Source organism: Achroia grisella, unplaced genomic scaffold, assembly GCF_030625045.1.
Source record: "Achroia grisella isolate CSIRO2021 unplaced genomic scaffold, CSIRO_AGI_Agris_v1 utg537, whole genome shotgun sequence".
NCBI classification, from domain to species: domain Eukaryota; kingdom Metazoa; phylum Arthropoda; class Insecta; order Lepidoptera; family Pyralidae; genus Achroia; species Achroia grisella.
Window position 1 is genome coordinate 1,724,175 of NW_026712923.1, and position 25,186 is coordinate 1,749,360.

The 25,186-nt window shown below is 42.1% G+C and overlaps 1 protein-coding gene across 1 annotated transcript; it reads left to right on the top strand.

Moving 5' to 3' along the window:
• The first annotated feature begins 1 nt into the window (after position 1).
• On the top strand, positions 2-20,874 carry LOC131847515 (uncharacterized). The gene is made up of 8 exons (XM_059197095.1): positions 2-116; positions 966-4,474; positions 4,785-5,387; positions 7,690-7,889; positions 8,142-8,352; positions 19,680-19,783; positions 20,287-20,345; positions 20,730-20,874. Exons 1-8 carry the CDS (start codon positions 16-18, stop codon positions 20,851-20,853), a joined length of 4,911 nt encoding a protein of 1,636 aa, XP_059053078.1. The 5' UTR covers positions 2-15; the 3' UTR covers positions 20,854-20,874.
• The last annotated feature ends 4,312 nt before the right edge of the window (positions 20,875-25,186 follow it).

Sequence of the window (25,186 nt, forward strand, 5' to 3'; positions counted from 1 at the left end):
CGGACCGTAGACAGCATGCTGACCCGCGGGCAGCTGGCGGGGCTGTCCCCGCAGCCCGGCGCCTCGCCCGGACTCATGCGGCGCCGCTACTCAGTGCCGGAGACCATCATGAGGAAGTAAGCGAGCCCCACACACGCCCTCCACTCCACACTCGACAACTACTTTACTTGATTCTATCATTCATCATACCGACCATTGACAATGCTATTTGTAATGATAATAGACACCCGCCCCGGCCCGGCCCGCAATGCTGATCCTAAGTATACCTACCTACTACAGAATATCCTTATAAACAACGTTTACAGCTTTTTTTTGTCATTAGACAATAGAAACATGTTTTGTTTAGAAGTTGACATAATTAAGGTGTACAATAGTGCAGTGCACCTTAATTATAGACACATAGATTTATCTCGTGGGGTTCAGCCAGCGTTTGCAGTGTAAGCGAAAAAAAATGTGTTTACTTACGACATCACATTAGAAACCTCTAAATTGATCAGTGTTACTCTACAATATTATGCATGTATTATATATATGTGTCACCCTTCCTCTTGAGTCACTCTACCTATAAAAAAACCTCTACAAAATCCGTTGCGTAGTTTTAATGATTTAAGCATACATAGGGACGGACAGACAGCGACAGCGACTTCGTTTTATACTATGTAGTGATACACAATGTTAATAGCAACCTGTTTTTTAATATGTGTAATTCATATGATTAAGTGTCCGTTCTACTATTTTTTTAATATCGTGATGCTACTATCATAATTCTTGTGCGGGATTGTTGTTCTTATTGATTTCAATCAGTAAATATAACTACTTGTTTGGATATATATATTTGTCTATCATTGTTTATATTAATTTCCAGACCAGAACAAGAGCACCGTGCACTCCACACATCTACTTATACAAACATTATGAATTTCAATCGTATACGTTGCTTACAGCGCTATTTGTGGACGTTTCAGATATCGCTTGGCTCAGCAGAAGTCCGATACGGAGGAGAGCGGCCGCACGCGGACCCCGTCGCCGGCGTCCGCGTCTCCGCCGCGGGGCTCCTGTAGCTCCCTGTGCGACACGCCCCACCGGTTCATGCGCCGCGACCGGGAGCTCATGCGTAAATCTGCCCTGCTGCGCCGCATGTGGGGCCGCTCCTGCAACCCTTGTCAGTCGTGTTGCTGCTGCAGCGGAGACCTGTGCGATTCACAAACTTACTGCGGGCGCGAGACGAGATCTCTGGACGGCTCGCGTTCTGAGTTGCGGCACTTATCGAGCAGCTTCACATCGTCCCGACAGTCGCACGCCGCCGCGGCCGCCGGCTGGGCGACCCCGAAACGATTGCGACATGATTCACCGCGGGATTTCCGCGGCAGTGACGAAATGCTCAGAGCCGCGATGAGGAATAGTCACGACAGAGCCGAGGAGTCTCGATTTGAGATGGCCGTGAAAACGGACCAATCTAGTTCCACATGTCAATCCTACTGCCACGACGTGTCACCTAATACCAGGAATATAGAGACATTTAGTAACGGTAGTGCTTATAAATTTGAAGACAGTATTGAAAAAAATTGTTCAACACGAGATACCGAAACATTATTGTCAGATCCGACTACTGCAGAAATTGAGTCAAATAGTCCTAAAGAGATACAGTTTGAAAACGAAAGCCAGACTGATACGTCGGAGTCTGTAACGATATCAATGTCCACCGCTAAAGAAATGAATGGTCATATAGGGCAGAACATTTGTAAGCAGACATCGAGTAGTAGCGCTCAAATTGAAGGACAATTCAGTGAAAGATCATTAAATATAGAAAATGACGATAATAATATTTTATGTTATGATACTCCATTGACAGTGGAAACACCAGCGTACGAACTTTTAGAAATTGTGGTTTCCGAAACATCAAATTCTAATTCAGTGCCTGCTGCTAAACGTTGTTTACCGGAAAGTATACTTCAGCCATTTAAAGCGCCTGTACAGACAAACAGAACTTCAGAAAATATAAACATCGATGAATACGTGTCTAATATTTTAGTTGAAAGTCTCAACTCTCTAACAGATCAAATCGAATGTATGAATGCATCCATTGGTAGTGACCGTAAAGTAAGCATCGTAGAAAAAGAAATAAAAGTCAAATTGCAAAATACCGGTGTTAATACAATTGTACATCTCAGCCCGATGTCCAATAATCAGATCATATTTGGAAACGAGGAATTATATAATAATGAAGAAAATAAAGATAAATGTATTAATCATCGAGGACTAAGAGATAGGGTCTCATTTCGAGAAGAAATTCAAAGTGTGGAATCTAACAACAATCTCACATCTAGCGAATCTTTTCACCAAAACATGGCCGCCGAAGGGGATTTGTTTTCGGAATCTAATTATAATAATTCATTACAACACGATAATGTAAATAAAGCTGTACTGCAACAAATACAGAAACTATTTCTTGATGACAATTATTCTCAAAAATCTATACCAGAAATATCCCATATAGAAATTTCCAACGTGGACGTCTATATTGACAACAATACAGATGCGGTATTGGAAAGCACAAATGCTACAGACATACCTATTACTAAGCATTTGTTGGACTCTGAATTAATAAGTAACGTAGGGGCTGGTAATTATTTTCAGGATTCAAATGACAATATAGTAATTCCTCGATTTTCAGCACTTCCTAATACGGATTCTATGGAAGTAAATACTTCTTCTTCAGACGATCCAGACAATATAGGCTCAGACTGCACAAGTCTCGTAGATAGTTTAGACGATCCAAACTCTCCCAGATCTGTACTTTTACGCAGATCTTTTAATAACAATAGACGAAACGAGTTAGCACGATCAGCGATTGATGTTTTAGATTTATTGCCTGAAAACTCGTATACAAATCAGGATAATTTGAATCAAGCTAAAGAAAGTGAGTCATTTTTCATTAGAATAAAAGATAATGATTTGGACTGCGAGAAGGAAAATGTAGTTGTAGCCGACCATATGCCAGAAAAAATAAAACAGCGACTTTATCGACGCCACAGAAAAAGGGAAATGCGTTTGGAATGTGCGCGACGATGCAAGGTAAAACAGTTAAAAAAAGATTTAGAGAAACAAAGACAAACAGATTTTTGTAGATCCAAAAGAGCCGTAGAAAAAGACTGTTTGGCAATAATTAACGCTCTTATTGATGATGTTATATCAAAGATAGCTCAAGATGAGCATAAGTACATGCGTATAAAGCAAAAGTGCAATAAAATAACAACTTCAAAATCTGATGAGAATGTTTCTAAAAGAAACTGGAAAAAGGATCTGGAGTACTACAATAATAAAAATTCCAGTAAAGCTGCAAAGAACAGATTACAGCATGCTGATAATATGCATGATAATAAAACGGAAAAACAAATTCATGGTAAATTATCATTGCTAACACATCCTCCTATTGCTTCGGATGACCGTGGCCCAAGAAGATTTTATCAAAAGTCTGAAATACAGGATGGTAATAAATGTATAGAAATTTTAGAAATATTAGAGTACGTAAACGACTCCAATAGTTCTCCAGATAATACTAATTCTGATGATAGTCAAGGTAATGTTAGTAAGAATAAAAAGTCCCGAATACCCATCCCAATATACGAACGAATTCAGAAGACACCAAATAATTGTAATAAAAATTACAAAAGCAATATCTGTACAAAAATTACAGCACAGGAGAATAATTCCAAATCTAATCACCTTATTACTAACATGTTACTGGAAGTGCTCGCTGATAGTGAAAATGGAAGCAATGACGTAATACATAATAATGAAAGGTTATTTTCGACTGAAAATTCAGCCCGAAGATCATCAGTACCTCATTACGAGCCACGATCGCGGTCGAATTCTTTAAAGTTTAAACGAGTCTTCGATATTATACCCGAAGAGAGGAGCAGCTTAAGTATAGACTCCTCTAACGAAGATATACATTACAGTCGCAGAGCATCTGCGCCAAATCTAGCAGATGAATTACGACCATCTTACAACAAAAATAATAATCGAGGGACTTGCAATACGGAAACAGCTAGGCTTATAGACACAATAAAATATAAAGACTCTCAAAAATGTATAAAAACATCTAAAGAGAACAAATATGCTGGAACTTCTCCGTTCATAAATAGCACAGAAGAAAGAAACCTGAAGAAAAAATCTCAAACCACTATGACTTCACCTAGCCAAAGATCAGCTGCCACTAGTCCTTTAAAAATATCCACGCATTCAGAAGCTACATCCACCGTGACTAGTAGTACGGCCAGTGGCCCAACGACAGATGCAACAGTCGGTACCAAATATAACTCACAGAGCAGCACCGATGGCAGGGCCGGAGGTACTACAGACACGATCGATGAAGCAAGTGCTATTGCAGCTAGCGGCAAACGCGGTCTCACATCTCGGAGTCGAGCGTGGCTCGGCTTCACGCAACCCGAGGGCAAGCTACCAGAGGAAGGTATCGCGCTCGCTTGTGCACCGACATTGTTATCTCTCTGCACAGCTTCCTCCGTTTCCGTAGAGTAGTTTCAGCGTAACACTGCTGCCGCTCTCATCCCACAGATATTTTGTATTAAACATTAAAACAGTAAAATATATATTATTTGTAGCGAGTATATTTTTACATTATTAATAAAGTATGGCACTGTTAGATCAGCACGTTAATAATTTATTTCATTGCATTGCAATCTATTGACTTGTGATTTTAACGATGAATTGTATATTAAATTATTTGAAGTTACATTACTTTGTTTTTTATTTATGTAAAGGTTTGAAAGAGAAGAACGTTGTAACGGATAAAACTAAAGACTGCAGGTCGGTAACGACCCAATATGACCGCGAATTTGACACACACCGTACGGTTCGAACGATCCAAACCGGAATATTCGATCCCATAATCGTAGGAGGAGATAAATATAAATCGAAACCTCTTCAAAACGATACTGACACAAAAAGATCAAAGACCAAAGTCAATAAAAACCCGTCGAGAGCAAAATCAGAGTCTCGTGAACGTACCGGGACCGAACCGATCGACGACAATCTGAATCGAACCACCGACCAGATCCAAAAAGGCAACGTTACATTTCGGAAAACAGATAAGCGAAAAATTCGAACTATATCGATGGAGCGAAGCGAGGAGGAGACGGTGAGGACGAAGTCGGTAAAGTTGCCGGAATTCAAGCCAAGCGGCACGGCGAGCTCCAGCGACAGCAGCGAGTCGGGCGGTAGCTTGCTGTGCTCGCTGGCGCCCAAGTGGCTGTCGACGCACGCGCGGCACAAGCGCAGCGCGCGGCGCCGGGACTCCGCCGCAGACACCGCCACCCCCGCCGACTCGCCGCCGCCCGCCGTGGCGCCAGGCGTGGACGCCACAGGTAAACCGGACACGAGCACACCACTAGACCAGTAGAATGGCACTATACAAACAAACAATTAATGTTACGACTCACATTATAATCTTCCTTTCTGCAGCCCACATAGGTTGTATCTTCAATCAGGCTATATATAAATTTCCAATTGACTAATATCTTTCTTCCACGCCATCAATACAAGAAAGAGCTAAATCATGTAATTAGGTCCACAGATTCCTATAAAATAAACTTATGATTCAAACAGCTAATAAATTACAAAACTACATATATAGGTAACAATTAGATGAATTTAATTTATTCTAAGATTATAATATTACAAGTAGATAGAAATATGCGTAACATTACGACCGGTGTAGTGTACGGTCGAGTCAGGTGTGTCATCGAGGCACGTGCAGCTATCTAACGAGCGACTCAGTCAAATAATAACCATAAATATATCAAATAGTGTCAACAGTTGCCATGAAAATATTCTATGTATGTACAACTCACTGACCCAACTTCACCCGATACATGCTACAGAGGAAAACTACGAATCCGTCGCGTGGTTACACCCGTGTTCTCTGTGACTGCCGTCAAGTGGCTAGATTCGTATTTGTTGGGTTTCGGTTTGATGGCGGCGTGAAATGGCAGAATAATTACAGGGTTGAAGACATGACACTTTAGTCCACCGGTGATGCTTGTGGTGCTATTCAGTCGTATACGCGTATAATAGTTTCCGCACGGAAAGAAGAAATTGTTAGTAATGAGAGGTTATGGGACCCCACTGCCGGTAATGTATTTCAGAATTCAAATATACAATAAAGAGTATTATAATGTCCTATGATTTATATAAGGATAGAGTTCCATACAGTACAACATGACGCGATCCCCTCTGAAAACCATCTTATCTTCAAAACCTGCCGCGTTTACCGTTAGAGCAGGCGGGATTACCGTTCTATACTCACCCAATTAAAAAAAAAAACAAGCAACAAGGCAATCGTGCCTCTCACCTACTACATAGTCCGTTCTTATGTGCAGAGATTCCTGCGAGTGTTTCACATATACATGTACATATAAACACAAATGCTATAGCGAAACATATATTTACATATTCAAAGTCTAAATAATTACTTCACCTTTCGATATCTCGCGCACGATATATTTTTTATCACTGTCCCTACCGGACGGTAAGGATAGTGTGTGTGATAAAAAAATATGTCATGCGTGAGTTCGGGTTGTCGGTATGAGTTCGGGTTTCAGACGTACATACATACATGTAAGTATGGTATTATGTTGTACACGTTCCTTGCCTGCTGACAAACTCTCATGAACCAACCAGAGCGTTCTATTACGATGGCTGTGCTTATTAATTCACAATTTAGATATTTTGATGACAACGCAAGTATAGCTCACCACTATATCCTGACTCTATGATTGCTTATTTATGTTATTAACCGGGTCATAACACGAACTTTACTACCTACCTACTACACTAACTTACACTAACTACACTACATTTCTCGACGTTTCGACTAGGTTGCACTAGCCGTGGTAAATACCTTTATTTGCCATAAAATTAGTTGGTGTTAAGACCCGGTTAATAACATAAATAATGTATATTAAACACGAAAGTTTAAAAATATCTATAATTGCTCCCAATCATAGTAAACAATGTTGTGTAATCAATATAATTATAGCAAAACAGTTAACGACTTCTCTCGACATTTCAAAAGTTAACTGCAAGAAGTCCATAACCATTGCACATTAAAACTACTTCCTGTTTCTTATGTTATACTACATAGTTGTTAATGTAGGTGATGACTAAACTTTCAGTCTAACAACTAATCAACAACAACACAGCGCAGTTCATGGCACGACTCCTCAGCATCACAAGTATAAATTATAGTTTCAAATAAATTAACAGAACAGCTAACAGAACAATATTGCACAGGGTGACCTAATACACCCTTCTTGAAAAACCCCATGCTGGAGTCTCTCGAGGGAAACCACGGTAGGTGCATGAATCTAAGTGTAGAAGTGGAGAAGAGACACGTACGTCACGTCGTCCAGCGTCTGATCGCCAATAGGCAGCCGAGAGAGGGGGAGGAGACAGTTAGTAATGTGGACCTCAGCGTGGTTCCCCCTGGAAACCATCGTGGTAAATTCTCGGTGATTTTGCCAGGATGCACTAACTGACTTAACCTTAAGATCATTTTATCACCCTACACTGGTGCCCCGCCAGAATAAACCGTAAGCGCAGTCGGGTGCATCATTCCATTTTTATCATCCATAAAAAATATAGGCAGGCGTGGTCTTGTGTGCGAAGGTGGGTGGTCTGTGACGGTGGCGGGGTCGTGCCGCGCCGCACTGCCCGCCGACGTCCAGATGCGGCTTCGGTTCCCGGCGGAGCGCGACCCGCCCCCCACCCCGCCCCCGCCCGCGCACCGCCAGCCCCCGCCGCCCCGACACCCGCTGCGGACGCACCGACCGGGCGCCGCCGCAGGCTGCAACCTCCACTCCCAACAGGTTCACCGACCAGTACTAATCTAGATTTATATTCGTACCAACCTTTTCTCTCTAAGGTTAGTGCATCAGTTAAGTCACATTTACAATTTTTTCATAGTCCTGGCTTCTGAACTAGGGTCAGCTGATGGTAGAGGTCAGTTCCTTTCCAATACGAGTGCGATTGCTCTGTCTCATATATTTTCGTAAAGAAGATAACACATTGTGGCTGTGTTGCGTACTGTTGTGAGGTACAATATGTTGGGTGTGCTGCAGTGTGAAGAGTGGCGGTGTCAGACGCCCCAGTCGGTCGCGTGCGCGTGCACGTGCTGCCAGCACCAGCACCAGCACCAGCACCAACACGAGCACGATCACGCGCGCGCCGAACGCCGCCCGCCGCCGCTGCCGCCGGCCCAGCCCCCGCACCCGCACCTCACACACGCCGACAGCGGCCGGCTCACTGTCACCATGAAGAAGGAGGCTTTAGGTAAGTATACACATTACATACTAGTCCAGCCAATCAAATCATAAACCAAAATACTACACATAAGAGATGCAGTACTGTCATGATTATTTATAAATATTGTTTCATTTTTACATATAACGATACGTCAGTCCTCACCAGTGGCACTCAATGAGGAAGTAGCCATTATTATTGCTAAAAGTTGCATATAGATGGCGTGATTGGTATCGATGGAATTCTTCATAGTTTTGCAAACGTTTTAAAAAACAGAACTGTGTTTTCAAAAATGTTTAATCAATTTTTAAAAAGTTATATATACATGTTAAAATGAAATAATGCGTTTAGAAAAGTAATTTTCATATATTTACTCATTTTGTTATTTTCCAGTACTTAATTACACTTTAATCAGTGCTAATATGGGGCTCAATGTTTTCAAAATGCTTTCATAGATGGCATTGTCGTCATTTGTATCGGCCTAATTAAATGTCTTTTTTATATTTTCCAATAATAAGCACTTTATTACGGCTGGCAACGGCAGTGAAATAGGGTAATATAAATAAAATTACTTACCAAAATTATAGTGATGTATTTAGTGGTAGCGTATATGACACAATGTCGCAAAACAATATAATAAAAAATATATGTCAAAAATTGTATATAAAAATATGTGGTTTAAAAATAGAAATATCTATAAAAAGAGGTCTGTCGCCAACATGGCACGCCCCGGTGCAGAGCACCAATCTACAGTGGCGACTGTGCGCAGTTTTCTTGGGTGCCCTGCTCTAGGAGTAAGGGCAACACTTTGCGCACTGGTCTTTTCAAGATCCCCATGTTTCCCCGGATCTCCACCACCCTGACCACTCCGTCAGGACCGGTGAATATCTTAGAAATACGGCCTTCAGGTTCCTCGCGGAAGATTTGGATCCGCCACCAGAACTGGATCTCCCACTTTGAATTTGGCTTGCGTCGATCCGGCCTTTCGTGGAATCAACGTGGGTAGGTATTCATGAAGCCATCTGGCCCAAAACAGCTCCGCTAACCGCAGTACCTTCCTGTGGTCTAAGCGACGGCAAAGATCTGCATCGGTGCGGGGACGGACCAACTCGGTTGATGGTGTGCCCAATAAAAAATGGAAGGGTGTGAGGGCCTGTAGTGTCTCCGGCTCTACTGGTACGTGTGTCAGCGGGCGAGAATTGACTACTGCTTCCGCTTCCAGAAGTAGGGTACTCAATACTTCCTCTCTTGGAGCTTGTTCTTTCAGGGTTACAGAAAGCGCAGACTTTATTGATCGCACTAAGCGTTCCCACGCACCTCCCATTGATGGTGCCGCTGGACAAATGAAGACCCACTCTATTTTATGGTTGGCCGCGAAGTCGAAAACGTCCGTGAGTTGGTTGGCTGCGCCGACAAAAGCCGTGCCGTTATCTGAGATGATTCTCGCTGGACATCCTCTACGGGCAATAAATCTTCTTAGGGCCATGATAGCAGCATCTGCGGAAAGGCTTCCTACGATCTCCAAATGAACGGCTCTGATGGTAAGGCATGTGAATAGAGCTACCCAGCGTTTTTCTCGTCTGCGCCCAACGGCAACTTCAACTGGACCGAAGTAATCAAGACCGCAGGAGGAAAACGCGCGCTGATGATAGGATAACCTATCTTCAGGAAGATCACCAAATTGAGGCGTAGATGGGAGAAGCTTCCTAATCCTACAGAAACTGCATTGTTTGGCAACAGACCTGACACTTGGGCGTAAAGCTATTATATAAAATTTGCCGCGCAGGAAGTTAACGACGGTCTCGATATTACCATGACCAAATTTCCGATGATAGTGATCGAGAAGGAGTTGGATGTCGACCGTCTAAAACAATAGGGTTAATGTCCTGCGCGGGAGCATCTAATACAGCACGAATTCTTCCATTTAAACGGATTAAACCGTCTTCTCCCAACATCAACACAAGACCTCTAAGCCTCCCTTGATTAGTTGGGGGAAGACCCGCGGTAAGACTCAAGAATTCGTGTTTAAATGATTCCAATTGAGTATATAAAAATAGGTGCCTCTCGGCCTCCAAGATTTCTGCGGCCGAAAGAGGTTTCAAAACTTTGAAGGACACCTTGGAGGCAGCACTCTTTAATTTTGAATTTGGAGGTTTTTTCAAAAGCGACCGAAATATTTTAGCACAATGATGTGCACGAGCGGTTGCTCTAACCAACCGAACCCAACGACCGAAATGATCGTGATTCGCTACGATCGGAGATGGCATTTCCGGATGTTCGGTTAGCAAAAATGTTAACGCGTGTTCGGGTTTTAGTTCCTCAATTACTAGTGGAGCAATGATCGCAGGCTCGCGAGGCCATTCTTCTGGTGGAGACAAAAGAAAATCTGGGCCAGTATACCATCGAGAGGAAGAGGAAAGAGAGTATAGACCGCGTGTAGCATCATCTGCTACATTTAAGGCCGATGGAACATAACGCCAATTGGCAACGTTTGTAGTCTCTAATATTTCTCCTACACGGTGAGCAACAAACGGCTTAAACGTGCGGGCATCGCTACGCAACCACTTTAAAACCGTTAGGGAATCCGTCCGGAAGAAACTTTTTCTTTCGGGGGTGGTACTCTGAAATAAACTCTGGGTAATGCTAATTTATAACTGTTTGGAATTGAGATGATATCAGGTGGCCAGAGCAAATCAGTCTCAAACTTACTTGAAGGAAGACGTTGGGTGGTTTCATTTAAAATAGCCAAAGCCCGCTCATCGTTTACGCTGTGGAAGTTCTTTTTTGTAATGCCAATCGAATCGAGATGATAATGTTCTTTTATTAAAGATTCTAAATCGGAAACCGAGCTATGATGGATAAACTCCGCGGATTTACCCGGAAGCCTACCGAACATTGTCCATCCTAGAACGGTTTGGACAGCCACAGGTTGGTTACGAGAACCGCGTCGGATGCCATGCGGTAATGACAAATGCCAATTGTCAATACCAATTATTAAGAGAGGCTTGGCTTCCTCGTAAGACAGTTCTTTCACCAAATCCTGAAGATGAGAGAACTTTGCAACATCTACAGATCGAATTGTTTGGCATGCTACACCCAAATCAGGTATTGAGCGAACCCGTTCTAAATTAAAGGTTTTGTCAGAGTGTTTGCCTTTGATGTTAATATCAATGTAGGTTACTACAGAATCTTTCGCCAAGCCGCCCACACAATTAACTTGAATAGTGCCTTTCGGCCCTTGTGCACCGATTGTGTCGGCTACTATTTGGTCAATCAGAGTAACTGTAGACCCGTCATCCAATAAAGCATAAATATCCATCTCACCCTTTGGTCCAGTTACAGTTACCGGCAGCACTTTAAGAAGTGAGCGCGAAGGAGAGGGCGTCTCGCATGATATCGCACTACTGCCGTGAGCGTGGGCCACAATTACTGGTGCGACTTCACTCTCCGAACTTACTTCACGTTCGCCAGTTGTTGTTGAACTGTAATGAACAGAATTTGTTAACTGTTTGTGAAGTAACTCATGATGGTAATATCCACCTTTGCAATTTATTACCCTACAGTTACCTTTGCAAGTCCTATAATAATGTTTGCCCCGCTTGAGACATCTTTGACAAACTTTATTATTTTTAACCCAATCCCATCTATCATTAACAGAAATATTTTTAAATAAATCACAATTTGAGATTTCATGACCATTCTTTTTACAGTATAAACAATAAGCAATAGAGGGAGAATTTGAGGGCCTATTGTTATCAACTGCGGCCGTAGATGGAGTAACTTTGCCTTTTGACAACTTACGAGCTGTAGAGTGTGAGGCGGTGGCATAACATATGTCACTCGGACTTTCGTCTGAGCTGACATTAGTCGTGACATGCGTGCGAGCCTTTTCTATAGGCTTAGGGCGCGAAATGTCATCGACAATGCCAAACCTCAAATGAACTCGAGACTGATGTGTGAGAAAGGCGGAAAGCAATTCTAATTTATATTGGAACCCGGTATCGGCATTTATGAATGCATAATCAACCCATTTCTCACGTATCAGTGGAGTTAATTTAAGTAGCACACTATGCAACAACTCTGGAGAGGCGAGGTACTCCACAGAACCCAACATCTTTATGGTGTGGACACAGTTGCGTACCACACAAGCTAACTGGTGGAGTTCCTTGCCACCGTCAGATGCTGACAGCTTGGACATGGCCTTAACTTCTGATACTAAGTGACGGATCAGAAGCTCAGGTTGACCAAACTGCTCCTGCAGAGCCTCCATGATTTCCTCTGGGTCTTGCGACAAGGCCAGGAGGGAAATGACAGCATCACGGGCGGCTCCTCGGAGTGCATTATTTAATCGACCTATATTTTCCGTCGCCGAAAACATATTTTTGGAATTTAGATATGAGCTTCTAAATGTTAACCAATGAGTGGGTGACGTGCCGGAAAATATAGGCAAGCTAACTACCGTACCTGGGTTAATTTTTCCACTGCTACAACGGGCGAGGTCACTTATGACTTCAGCCAACTTCAGGAAGTCACTGGGTTGGTTTTGTGAAGTGGTAGGTACATGTGAGCGGTCATTTTTATTTTGGTTACAAATAAATTCGTTTTGTGTACCTAACGTGTGTGTCCGTGTACAAGGATTATGAACGTGAGAGGGCGGCTTGGAATGCAACGCGCCGGCTTTATTTGTAGCTCCCAGTGTCGCAGTAGTGCCTGGCTGAGGCACACCGTAGCTGTAGTTTTGGGTGGAGGTTACGCCGTGGGCACTTGATGCTGCCACTGCGTACGGTGCGGGCGCAGAAGGAAGCGCGTGCTCGCGCGTCGCAAATAATATATTTGCAACGCCTGGCGAGGCAGCGCGCTTGCGGCCGCATCGTAATGATGCTTCCGGTACTTCCAATGACGGTTGGACAGATGCGATATGGGGCGCGTGCTCGCGCGCCGCGGCACCGGCACTGATGCCAGTGACACAGACGCCAGGCGAGACCACACGCTCGCAGTCTGTGGCCAGCATTGGGCAGGAAACACCAGGCACTTGTGGCGCAGGTGTGTGCTGGGACGGCATAATCTGTCTCTCAGACAAAGATGCGTTAGTATGAGATACCCAATTTTCTACTCTAGAGCTTCTAAACGACTGTGAGTGCAAGCTGGCAGCTTCATCAATAGCCGCTAATTCAGCCTCTAATTCTAAGTTAGCTACCATACGGTCCCGATCGGCGGCGGCTCGCTCCCGCTCGGCGGCGGCGCGATCTCGGTCGGCCTCGAGCTCGGCTAAGCGACGTGCATGTAGTGCTTTTGCCGCAAGACGTTGAGCTCGGAGTGAGGTCGATGAATGATGGGAGCCGCGATGTGAACCGTGGGGATTAATGACACGTGAAGCGCTAGCGGATACCTCTGAAGGAGGGATATCTAGATCCGCTGGTTCGCTTTGTGCCGCTGCCATACCTCTTGTCAACATCATTTGTTGAAATATTCGGAAATAAATTATATAAATTTTTGTTGTATATAAAATATTTAATATTAGCTGGTAATTACACCGGTAGAAGGACCAATATTGCGGCTGGCAACGGCAGTGAAATAGGGTAATATAAATAAAATTACTTACCAAAATTATAGTGATGTATTTAGTGGTAGCGTATATGACACAATGTCGCAAAACAATATAATAAAAAATATATGTCAAAAATTGTATATAAAAATATGTGGTTTAAAAATAGAAATATCTATAAAAAGAGGTCTGTCGCCAACACACTTAATATATTATTATTGTAAATTAAACATATAAAAAAATTTTAAGTAAATTAAAAATAGCCGAACAAGCAAGTAATACTATTTCCAATAATACTTATGTATTATCTTTTAATGTAGGTACATACATTTCTTTCATACATTTCATACATTTCAAAAATGAACTTTTTATGTAGGTACATACATTACTTTCATACATTTCAAAAAATATATTTTAATGTAGGTACATACATTTCATACATGTCAAAATTGTCTTGTAATGTAGGTACATACATTTCATACATGTCAAAAATTATCTTTTAATGTAGGTACATACATACATTTATTTCATACATTTCATACATTTCAAAAATCAACTTTTTATGTAGGTACATACATTTCTTTCATACATCTCATACATTTCAAAAATTATATTTTAATGTAGGTACATACATTTCATACATGTCAAAAATTATCTTTTAATGTAGGTACATACATTTCATACATTTCAAAAAGTATCTTTTAATGTAGGTACATAACACCCCATGTCAGACCCCTTGTATTTGGAAGAAACTTAAAAATAATGCCAAAAATATTAGATGAATATATTTTTAATACGAATATTGTTTTATTTTTGTTCATCAACTTTATCCCTCACTAACAATACTAGTAGTAGTACATAACCTGGTTTATACCGCTAAAGATATTGAAAGATATACGAGTAATTCAGAATGTTATCAAGTTCAAAATAAGCACACATTACTTGCTTAGATAACAGAGTAATATTATTCGTAATAAAAACATTTGTAACACCCATATGTATACTACGTATGTATAGTAAGTACTTACGCTGCGGCGCCGTGAGACTCGTCTACCTCATCTACTAACCAATAGGAGCGCGCCTCTCGTGTTTCCAGAAAGTTCCCGACTAACGGACGATATAGTAGTAAGGCAATGAGTGTCCCAGTGACATCATTATAATATTTTCTCGTTAAATTTTATTGTAATATACACAATTTCGCACTAAATAACGTGTTACCCCGTTACACATTTCTAATAATGAAAAACCTTTTTTTTTTTTTTACGTCAGGAAAATCCATCATGGAGAACCATTCCCTTAGGGAAGAATGGATACTGCCGGACTCCTACCTGCTAAAAACCTGACGACTGTTCCTCCTCGACATAATCGCCGTGGCCATGGGATCGCACAAGGCATTCTCCAAGACCACCGGCATGGTTCCCATCGAAGGGACCTTCCATCTAGGCGTGCAGGGAACAGTCTCTGCACGCCACCTCCCAGACCCTAATGCCTCCCCGGTGAGCTTCGGATTGCCCTAACAATCCTCCACCCTAGGGTCAAGTATGGATTCGATGCCCACACTGATCAGACTCAGGTGTCCATCGAATCCCCCCCCCCGCCGGTAACCTGCGCCGCGGCTGCGGCTCTGGCCTTTGGCAAGCGGCACTGCTTAGTGCTGCCGACTCTATGGTCCGACTTGCGGTTAGCCGCAGCGCAGTACCAGCACTTTGGCGATGGCTCGGCACACCTCGCGGCCTTGTGGCCACCCTGACCACAGCGATAGCATTTATCGCTGCAGTCTTCCCCCGCAGTGCACCGTCGGCCCACGTGACCCGTGAGCAAACACCGGTAGCACCGCATGGGTCTCGGGTCGAGTGATTGCACCCGAGCCATCGTCCAACCTACCTTCACCCGACCTGCCTCGATCAGGGCTTTGGCTGCAGCGACTGGGCATCGCACCCAGACTGTGCCCACACCAGAGGGAGTGCGCCGGACTTCGCCCGCCTTCACGCTCAACTCAGCGCACCCCCCCTGCCGCACTACTGCGGCGACGACGTCATCGGCGGTTGCCGAGTCGTCCAGGTCACTAATCCGTAGTTCGGCGGATTTCTCCGGCCTAGTGACCCGGACGCTTCCTCCTGGGACGATCTCCGCCAGCCTCGCTGCCAGCGAATTCGCCTTGTCGCCGGTGTCGGCGCCTGGCACTTCTAGGATGCGACACCCAGTCACACCCAGCCGGAACCGGAGGTCGGTGATACCGAGGTCAGCTAGGGAGATCTTCTCCTTTGCCTCTCGGAGCACCGACTCGTACGTCAGCCCTGACTCTTCCGCCGCCGGCTCGATCGTGATAGCGATCGCCGACGAGCTTGGAGGCTTCAGCCGCCTCTTCTTCCTGCGGCGTTCTGCCGCGGCCTTCTTCTTCGCCGCACTCTGTTGGGAAGCGGCGGCCGACTCAGCGGTGTTCTGCTGAGTGGCAGGAGCCGACTGCGTGATTGTCGCTCGGGGCTTCTTTCCGCGCCGTACTACCGTCGCCCATCCCTCCTTGTTGACGTTGGACGGCGGTGGCGCTCCTTCTGGTTGTTCAGCCCTAGCGACTGGTGCCGGCTGGCTAAGCGAGCCCTTCTTTGCTCCCGTACCAGCTGCCCGATTAACAGGCGGCCTGGGGGTGCTCTTCGGCACGCCCGGTTTGGGCGGCGGCTTCTTCCCTTGGACCTGAAGTAGGCCTTCCTCCAATTTGGCAAACCGGGGGTTGAAGAGCTCCCCAATTCGCCTTATTAACCGGCTCTCTGCATCCTCCGCCGGCGCGGGCCCCACTGATGTTGTAGGGGCCGGTGTCTCCTCCGGTGTCTCCATAGGAGTGGGTTCTGACTGTGGCGGCTTTTCAGTCGCAGTCTTCTCCGCCTCTCGCCTCAGCTTCCGCAGCTCGCAGTTGCCTGCCATCACCTGCTGCTTCAGCCGGACGTTCTCGGAGCAGTACTCTTGTACTTGGCGCTCCAAGTTCTCATTAGCCGTCTGTAGACGACCCACCTGCGCATCCGGGGAAGAATAAACTTGGCGCTGAAGGGCTATCATCTCCTTGCGCATCTTCCCACATTCGTCACGCATAGAATTCAGGAGCTGGCGTTGGTTCGCCAGGTCCTGTGCTAGGCGGGCGTTCTCTCTACGGAGTTCCGCACACTCCACTGTAGCCGTTCTATCGACCAGAGTTTCAGTCGCCGCCCGGATGGTCTTGGCAGCGTCCTTGATACTCTTTATCACTCCGCCTTTCAAATTCTTGGATTTGGCAATCTCTTCAAGGATCGCCTTAACCCCCTCCTCGATCTCGGCCCCGAGCTTATCCGCATGCTGCAGTGTCTTCGGGTGGGATATACCACCAGCATGCGGCAGAGGCCTGGATGTTCCGGCGACAGGTTGCGCCACCTCCTTCTCCTTGTCACGTCCGGTAGTGCTCACCTTAGCGGGAGCCGTCTTCTTCGTCGCCTTTGGTTTTGGCGCCACAACCATAATTTGCGGCGTGTCATCGTCGGAATCGAGCTGTGTTTTCTCGACGATTCTCCTTTTTCTTTGTGACACCCTACGCTGTGGTTTGGGTGTCTCATGTGTCTCTGCCAGGTCGGTCTCAATCCCTGAATTCAAGGAGAGACTCGAACCCGTCAGGTCTGACTCCAACCCCTCCATCACTTCTCCTTCCATCTCTACGAGGATCCTCTCGACCATCTCTCGCCTTTCTCTCTCATCGTCCACACACTCCACTTCTCCCCACTCACGGCATAAGCTGTCCCCCCCAGAATACATGGGACTGCCCACCCCCGGCGAATCCGGTGCGGTGGGGAAGGATTCTCCAGCTGAGCTGGTACCTTCCTGGGGTATATTTTGTTTTTGACTTTCTGCCATGGTCTTCTGTTTCCTTTTTTACCCGGGTGAGGTCCCGCAGAAGAAGAAACAAGAAAAGAAAAAGAAACAAACTAAAGGGATAGAAAGAATATTAGGATAGGGTAAAGAATAGTCAAAAATGACAAAACAAAACAAACAAAATATAAAAAGAAGAAAACCAAAAAGTAGAAGAAGAAGAAACCTATTTACATATTTACAAAAACTAACCTAAACTAAACCTAATTATTTACACTATTTACACTTTTTTAGGTGAGTGCAAAATATGACACCCACCACCTACTCTACCCTAAGCTATGAACGAACGCCGAAAACGACGCCCGCTCCCTACCCAACAATTCATTCTAATTTTACGCCGAAGCTGTACACCACCACTTTTTATTGGACGAACGCCATAGGCAGCGCCCACCCCCTACTCGCCGGGCTACTGGCCGACATAGTAGCAGTATCCCGAAGGAACGTCTACTATCCCGCCCGGGGCGTACCAGAACCAAACCATTGCTCGGCCACCGTTCCCCGCGGACGTATCCACGAGGATGGGGAAGCCTCCCAATGGCAGGCCCATACTAGGAGGTTGCCCGACCACACGCCCCAATAATGAAAAACCTTGGTCTAGGTTCACTTAATCTTACAAGATCTGACTTTAAAAATTACGATATCCTCATATAGCCTTTCATTTCCCCTTTCAATACTTTTTCGCATTAAAAAGTAGCCTTTCTCAGGGTCTACATTATCTTTCTACCAAATTTCAATTAAATCAGTTCAGTAGTTTTGGCGTAGTAGACTAAGTTACTTTAGCATTTATAATATTTGTAAGAATATCGCTATTAAAAATAGGGGTTGGTGAAAGACGGGTGAAAATTTAGGCGTGTATGTATTTTCAATGTAACATTATAAATAAATAAAAAATTGTCCATAATACAAAAAAATATTTTTTCGGGGTAGGCCACCCCTATGACTTAGGGGTATAAAAAATAGATAACAACCCTACCTCAGACCTGGCAAGTATACATATCAAATTTCATCAAAATGTGGGAGAAATATGGCAACTAACACTGTGATACAAAATTTATATATAAGATATAGCGGAATTCTCATTAGGGAAAAGAGGGGTACATCGTAGAATACATGAAGTATATACCAGTAAATTAATTGTAGCTAAAACCAGTCTCTTAAACGATTATAACGATTGAAATAAAAAATCATATAGCCCGATTTTGATACGTACGAGTATAAAAGTATCAAAATCGGGCTATACGTATAGCGCAGACGCGTTACAACATATCAAAAAAATAGGCATGGAATGTAAAATAAACCATAACATAATAGGTATATACATTGGCACATAAGCCATATCTGCAGAGTGTCGGCTAACGATATTATACCTACACATTTACATTGAATCTTGAATCGTCCCTAATGAGGTACACGATACAGTTACCTACATATCTATTATATACATATCTTTGCAAAACAGATGTCATGTAGACTGAATTGACTGCCATCTATTTTCATGCTTTGTTACTAAGCACCCACTAGTAATCCGAACTGCTTCAGATCTAGAGACATCTAGCGGCTACGGTGGCGAAATAAAATAGCCCGAAGAATAGCCCGAGTTAGGAAGGAACCATTTTCTTGTATGGGATGGGGTATCTGTATGTAATATTATGTTATCTGTGGTCCTCACCAACCATACTAACAAAGTTCATAGAGGGCGCCACTGAGGTATGCTGAAAAAACAGCAGGGCCATATTTAGCTCCACTACCTTTCTTTTTAATTATTGCGTGTCTGGGGATTACTGGGGGTGGGGTTAGTCTTCCACGCCATCCTGTGTAGGTGGGTGGACATATTTGCACAACAATTGGATTACATCTAAACTATAACTGTAGCGCCGAACATAATAGACAAGGTTCGAGTCAATTTTTCTTGTTAATTACACAGGTTCTTCGATTCTTGCGACAAAGAGTGAGAAGAAATCTAATGATCCTCTGCCTGACCTGGAGACGTATCGCGCATCGCGCAGCAAAATGAAGAGTTCAGTGAAGGTAAAATGTCACTGTTCTGTGTTGTTATATCTTTAGTAACACTCGGCAAAGTAGGTAGCAGCCCTGCCCTGGCAAAAAAAAAATGACAAGTGTCGCTCATACACGGCAATTATATCACCAAATGGACTATAATGAACGTGCACTCGCTACTCTTGCACCGCTTGCGTTGAATACTAAACTGCTGTGGCTTCGTAACGTGGATGTTGTCTGCCACATGTCACGCTCATCCATCCGTTTATTTTATATCCATCCCACTCGGTTCCCCTCGTATTTCCGTGCCGTATGTTTCCGCCAAACATCGTGCTTTGTACTGTTTGTTCTTGGTGACATGATTATCGTAGTGCTGTTCATGCATATGCGACGGTTGCTACTTTCCATCAGGTGGTTCCACAGTCGGATTGTCATTGCAGTTATATAAGAAGTAGTCGCGAGTACGAGTAGGGAAGTAGGTAACCATTCGCTAAATGTTAGTTATATTTACATCCAGAAGGCGGTTGTTTCAGACTCGTCGGGGGTACTCCCTGCACTGCTGGCTGCCCGACGACGCTCCAAACTTACTCAAGTTAGTAACCTGCTGAACACACCTCTGCTCACAACATTTCTTCCATTGCAAAAACAAACACCATGGTATGTCACAGATTAATATGGCAAACGTGTCACTGGATGATGAAGATGAATTTTGATTATTATTGTGGGAAAAAAATAAAAGAAATGGTATTCATGCTTCATTAACATTTGTATCTCTTATTATTGCATACAGTGCTTCTAATTCATATATAGGGCATATATGAATTAGAGACGAATGCAATAAAAAAAAAAAAAAAACTTTCCCCTCACTTTAACCATAGACATCCGAGATGTACACAAATGCTGTATAGTTGTTTACATTGCACTACTAAAATATATTGTGGAAAAATGTAATAATATGTACATATAATGTGTGCAGAACGAGTAACGGGCTGTCGGTGCTGGGCAGCGCCATCATACCGGAGATGAAGCCGCGCGTGCCCACCATGAGCGAGCGTGACCTCACGCGCGTCTACACGCCGCGCCACTACCTGCGCTCGTGAGCGGCGCACCACGCCACCACCACCACCACCACCCTGGACTCTGACGTCAACATTTGGTCTGCCAAGTGAGCAGTCCACCGACCACGTGCCCCTCTCTCACAACGCCTCCGTCAACAGTTTGCGTGTTTTAGTGTCGACGATGATAATGACGACGACTGCGAGTGTGTTATGTATGTGGGCAGCTGCTATGTAGGGAGAATAACACAGGGAACTTAAGGAATGTAGGTGCGCAGTATACTGTCACCACTCACGCCGCTATGAGTACCAAAATTGACAGTCTGGCAGTACGTGGTGTGTGTACAGCCTTGAGACATGAATAGTGCTCTGGTAGCGACCTATTATGATCACCATCTGTTTATAAGTGCCTATATTTATTATTTTTGTACTTATGTATAAAATAAAGATGGTCTTTTTTTTTTTTTTTTGTCAGTACAAGTAAACATCTAGATATATGTACAAAAGTAACTGTAAATTGATGAAAAATGAATTGTAAATACTTTCTTTTTAACAAAAAATAATAAACTTTTTAATAAAAACCATGTTTGTTTTCTATCTACAACATAATTCTTACTAATATTATAAATGCGAAAGTAACTCTGTCTGTCTCGCTTTCACGCCAAAACGACTGAACCGATTTAAATGAATTTTGGTACACAGATAGTCTACACCCTGAGAAAGGACATAGACTACTTTTTAACGCGAAAAAAGGATTGTAAGGGATTGAAATTGGGGATGAGAGATTGAATGGAAGAATCGTCATTTTTGAAGCCATAAGCTTGAAACATATCGATTCGACACAGGCTCTAAAATCTTCCGTCTGCTGCTGAAACTGTGCTAACAGACAATGTTAGCAAGTCATCAGCTGTATTTAACTTTAGACACACAACATCAGTAGAAATAATGAAAATATTTAAACAACTTAATAATAAAAATAAAAAAAAAACAGAGGATCTATGGGGCATAACTGTTAAAATACTGGATAGTATCTCTTGCTGTTATTTTCAATAAATGTATAGATGAAGGTAAATTTCCTAATATAATGAAAATGACTAAAATCATACCGCTTTTTAAGGCGACGCCGTGATAAACTATTACTTCAAAATCGGGCCCCGCGGTCTGCGCACCTCATGCACCCCGATAGTTTTACCACAGATAACATAATATGTTTTACGTATCGCCGATCGACCGCCAGCGCTCGTTCGTTCTCCCCGTACCACGATATCACGGACACGCGTCCGTGTCGCAATGTAACGCGGGAATCAAGTAGACGAAGCTTCGGTCCCCAATTGAACAAAACTATTACGGAGTCTTCCTGTTTGTTTATATAATTTATATTTATGAAGGCACATTGATATTTTAGAATTTACAATACAGTGGTACAGTGGTATAACTAACTACGATACGAATTAATTATAAAGATTCTTAAAGTAAAGAATTAAATAGAAATATTGAGGTAGAGTTACATATTCCCGTGATTATAATTAACGTAAACTAGTGCTTTTATTACTATCTTTGAAAGAAACACCAAAAAATAATCTTTGTGTTTTCTGTATATATTGTAATTGGTAATTACGACGTTTATTTATATGCCAACGACATTTTTTATGAAACAGCTAGAAATTTTAATGTATACTACATTAACGTACTTACGTTAAATGAAATGTGAAAATATACGAAGGTTAGTTACTTTATAAAAGAGACAGTAAGTCTGCGTTTCTGTCAATGATAGGTATATCAATTAAAAAATCTATATATATTATATATTTGATACAATAAACCTAAATTTAGCAATAATGTATGTAACTTTAATTTTATTTATTTGATACGCGTAGTGGACATTATTTCATTATGTTTTAGAAAGTATATTTTTAAAAATGCGTAAGTAATTTAACATTATATGTAAGTAAAGTACGTAAAGATATACACTTTATGACAAAATAGTAAAACTTTTACAGTAATTTATAAATTATTATAATAAATATTAAGTTTTAATTACATGTAAAAAGGACGTGAACAATTACAACCTAATCATAAAAGATCTATTAACTTCATACAAATGAAATTATTGAATAATTATAGGTTTGAACATGATTATTTATATTTTTATGCATAATTTAAATAAAAAAATATGACTATTCTGCAAACCTTCTCTATATAAACTATAAGTACGCGAAATTTCATATTCATCCGTCCGCGCTGTTTTTCGTAAAAAGGATACAAAGTTCACGTATTAATACATACGTTTTAATAAATTTATATAATACTTTTCAATATTTCACTTTTTTATTTATTTATTTCCTTGGACCTACCAAGGAATCTTAATTTTACGGCAAAATAATAAGGGAGATGGATAGTGGACATGTTTGCCATGAGTGAGCGAGACAGATATGATGCCACTTTTACCAAAGTCAACAAAAGTAAGTAAAATAATTAAAATAAAGAAAAATCTTAACCTAGTTTAGGTTTATTCAAATAAGGATAACATTGAGGAAGAAAAGTTTGAACTCGTTGTACGTGAAACGGATGCATTTCGGGTCTTTGTAAAATACGATGTGCTGTGCTATTACAATAAGAAAGAACGGGAAAAAGAAAAAAAAAAAGAAAAAAGAAGAAAAGTATTTTCGTTTGTGTACAAACGAAAATACTTTGGTCATCTGCGACCTTTTGCAACACATCTTCCTCGTAAGGAAAGCGAGTTCTACCTCCAGCCCGTATTTGAATCGGGAAATGGCCGCCCTCCGTGAGTGCGGCCGGTACATATAAGCAGTGATCTGGATAGCGCTCTAAATTTGGATATCTTTCACGATAAAGCCTAGCGGCAGCAATTACATTGCATCTGCATTCCTCATAAATGAGGTGCTTGTTCGCAATTTTTTGTGAAGTAAATAACAAGAATACCAACACAAAAGCCCAATTCCAAAAGAGACAACCCAAAGTTGTCGGTATGGAATCAACAAGTTCAATTTACAAAAATCCAAGCCCAAAAAGAGAAGCCAACAACAGCGAATACGGAAAGACGCGCAGTAGGCTGAGCTGAAGCTGAAACAGAATGAGCAAAATGTACTAACTGGTGTCAGACTGGTAGCGTAGCCATTTGCTTGGTATGGCGACTGTATCTGTTTCATTTGCGAGCGTTTAAACGACGCATCTACGTCTCACTGCGTGGCACATCTGTCTCGCTCGCTCACGACAACATGTCCACTACCCATTTCTCTCATCATTTTGCCGTAAAATTAAGAACCTACTACTATAAGCTTGTGTGAATAAGAAAGATTTGAACGGAGTAAAATGGGTTAGCAAAAATCGGGTTACTTGAGGTTTTTTTCTCGTTTTTTTTTAGTATGAAACTAACAAGTATTGTACATTTACAATCCTGATTAAATGTCCGAACTTTTAATGGCACTTGCCAAGGCACTTTAGTACATTTTTTTAAAAGAGGGCCTTTCAAACTCGACAATTCATGAAAATTTTAAATATAGTTTAACAAATAGTCTAAATTCTAGAAAACTTGGGGCTATTGTGTCATTATTTTTTTTTTCATTATTCTAGAAATGTTATTTGGCTTTATGGTTCCAAAGTTTAAATGAACATAAATAATAAAAATTAACCCCAATCACCGAATAATGGTTATAGTTTGACCAAATTTCTAAGTTTGTCTTTAATGCCCCTAATTTTCAAACTGCATGGAATAGATTTTTTTCTGATTTTTCTCATGATGGTTACAATCAATTCTCTCACTGCTTGAAATTGAGTTCTGGGACAGCCTGTATATATAATCGAAGCCAAATATTTCACCATTACTTTGTTTTGCTTTCCATAGCTACAAAGACAAGTGCTTACCTAGACTTACTACAGATAAAAAGTACTTATCGGGGAAAATAAAGTTGAAAATATGTCACAAATTTTTATGTGATACTCCAACATATAGTCGGACAGTCAACAATGATTAATTAAATAATATTTTTGTGAAATTATTGACAATCAATAAGTTTTTTGATTACACTAAATATGTAGTAACATTGAGAAAAAAATACTTTATTTTGGATTCAATATTATACATTATTAGTATTAGTACGTATAATATTTATTCGTATAAGTAAATAAAATAGTGTAAAAAATGTAAAAAGGGTAACTGAATGATTACATTACTTGAAATAGTAAAAGAATTAAGTTACAGCAATATTTAATTTTTGTATAAATTCATAGACGACTCCACGATTTTACTTTGTTATAATGAGTCAGTCGATTTTTTCTTTGGGTGTAGGGTTGTCACTTCGCCAATCCTAATAGCCGGACAGACCATCCAGTTTGGCGGGACATATTGGTAAAAAGG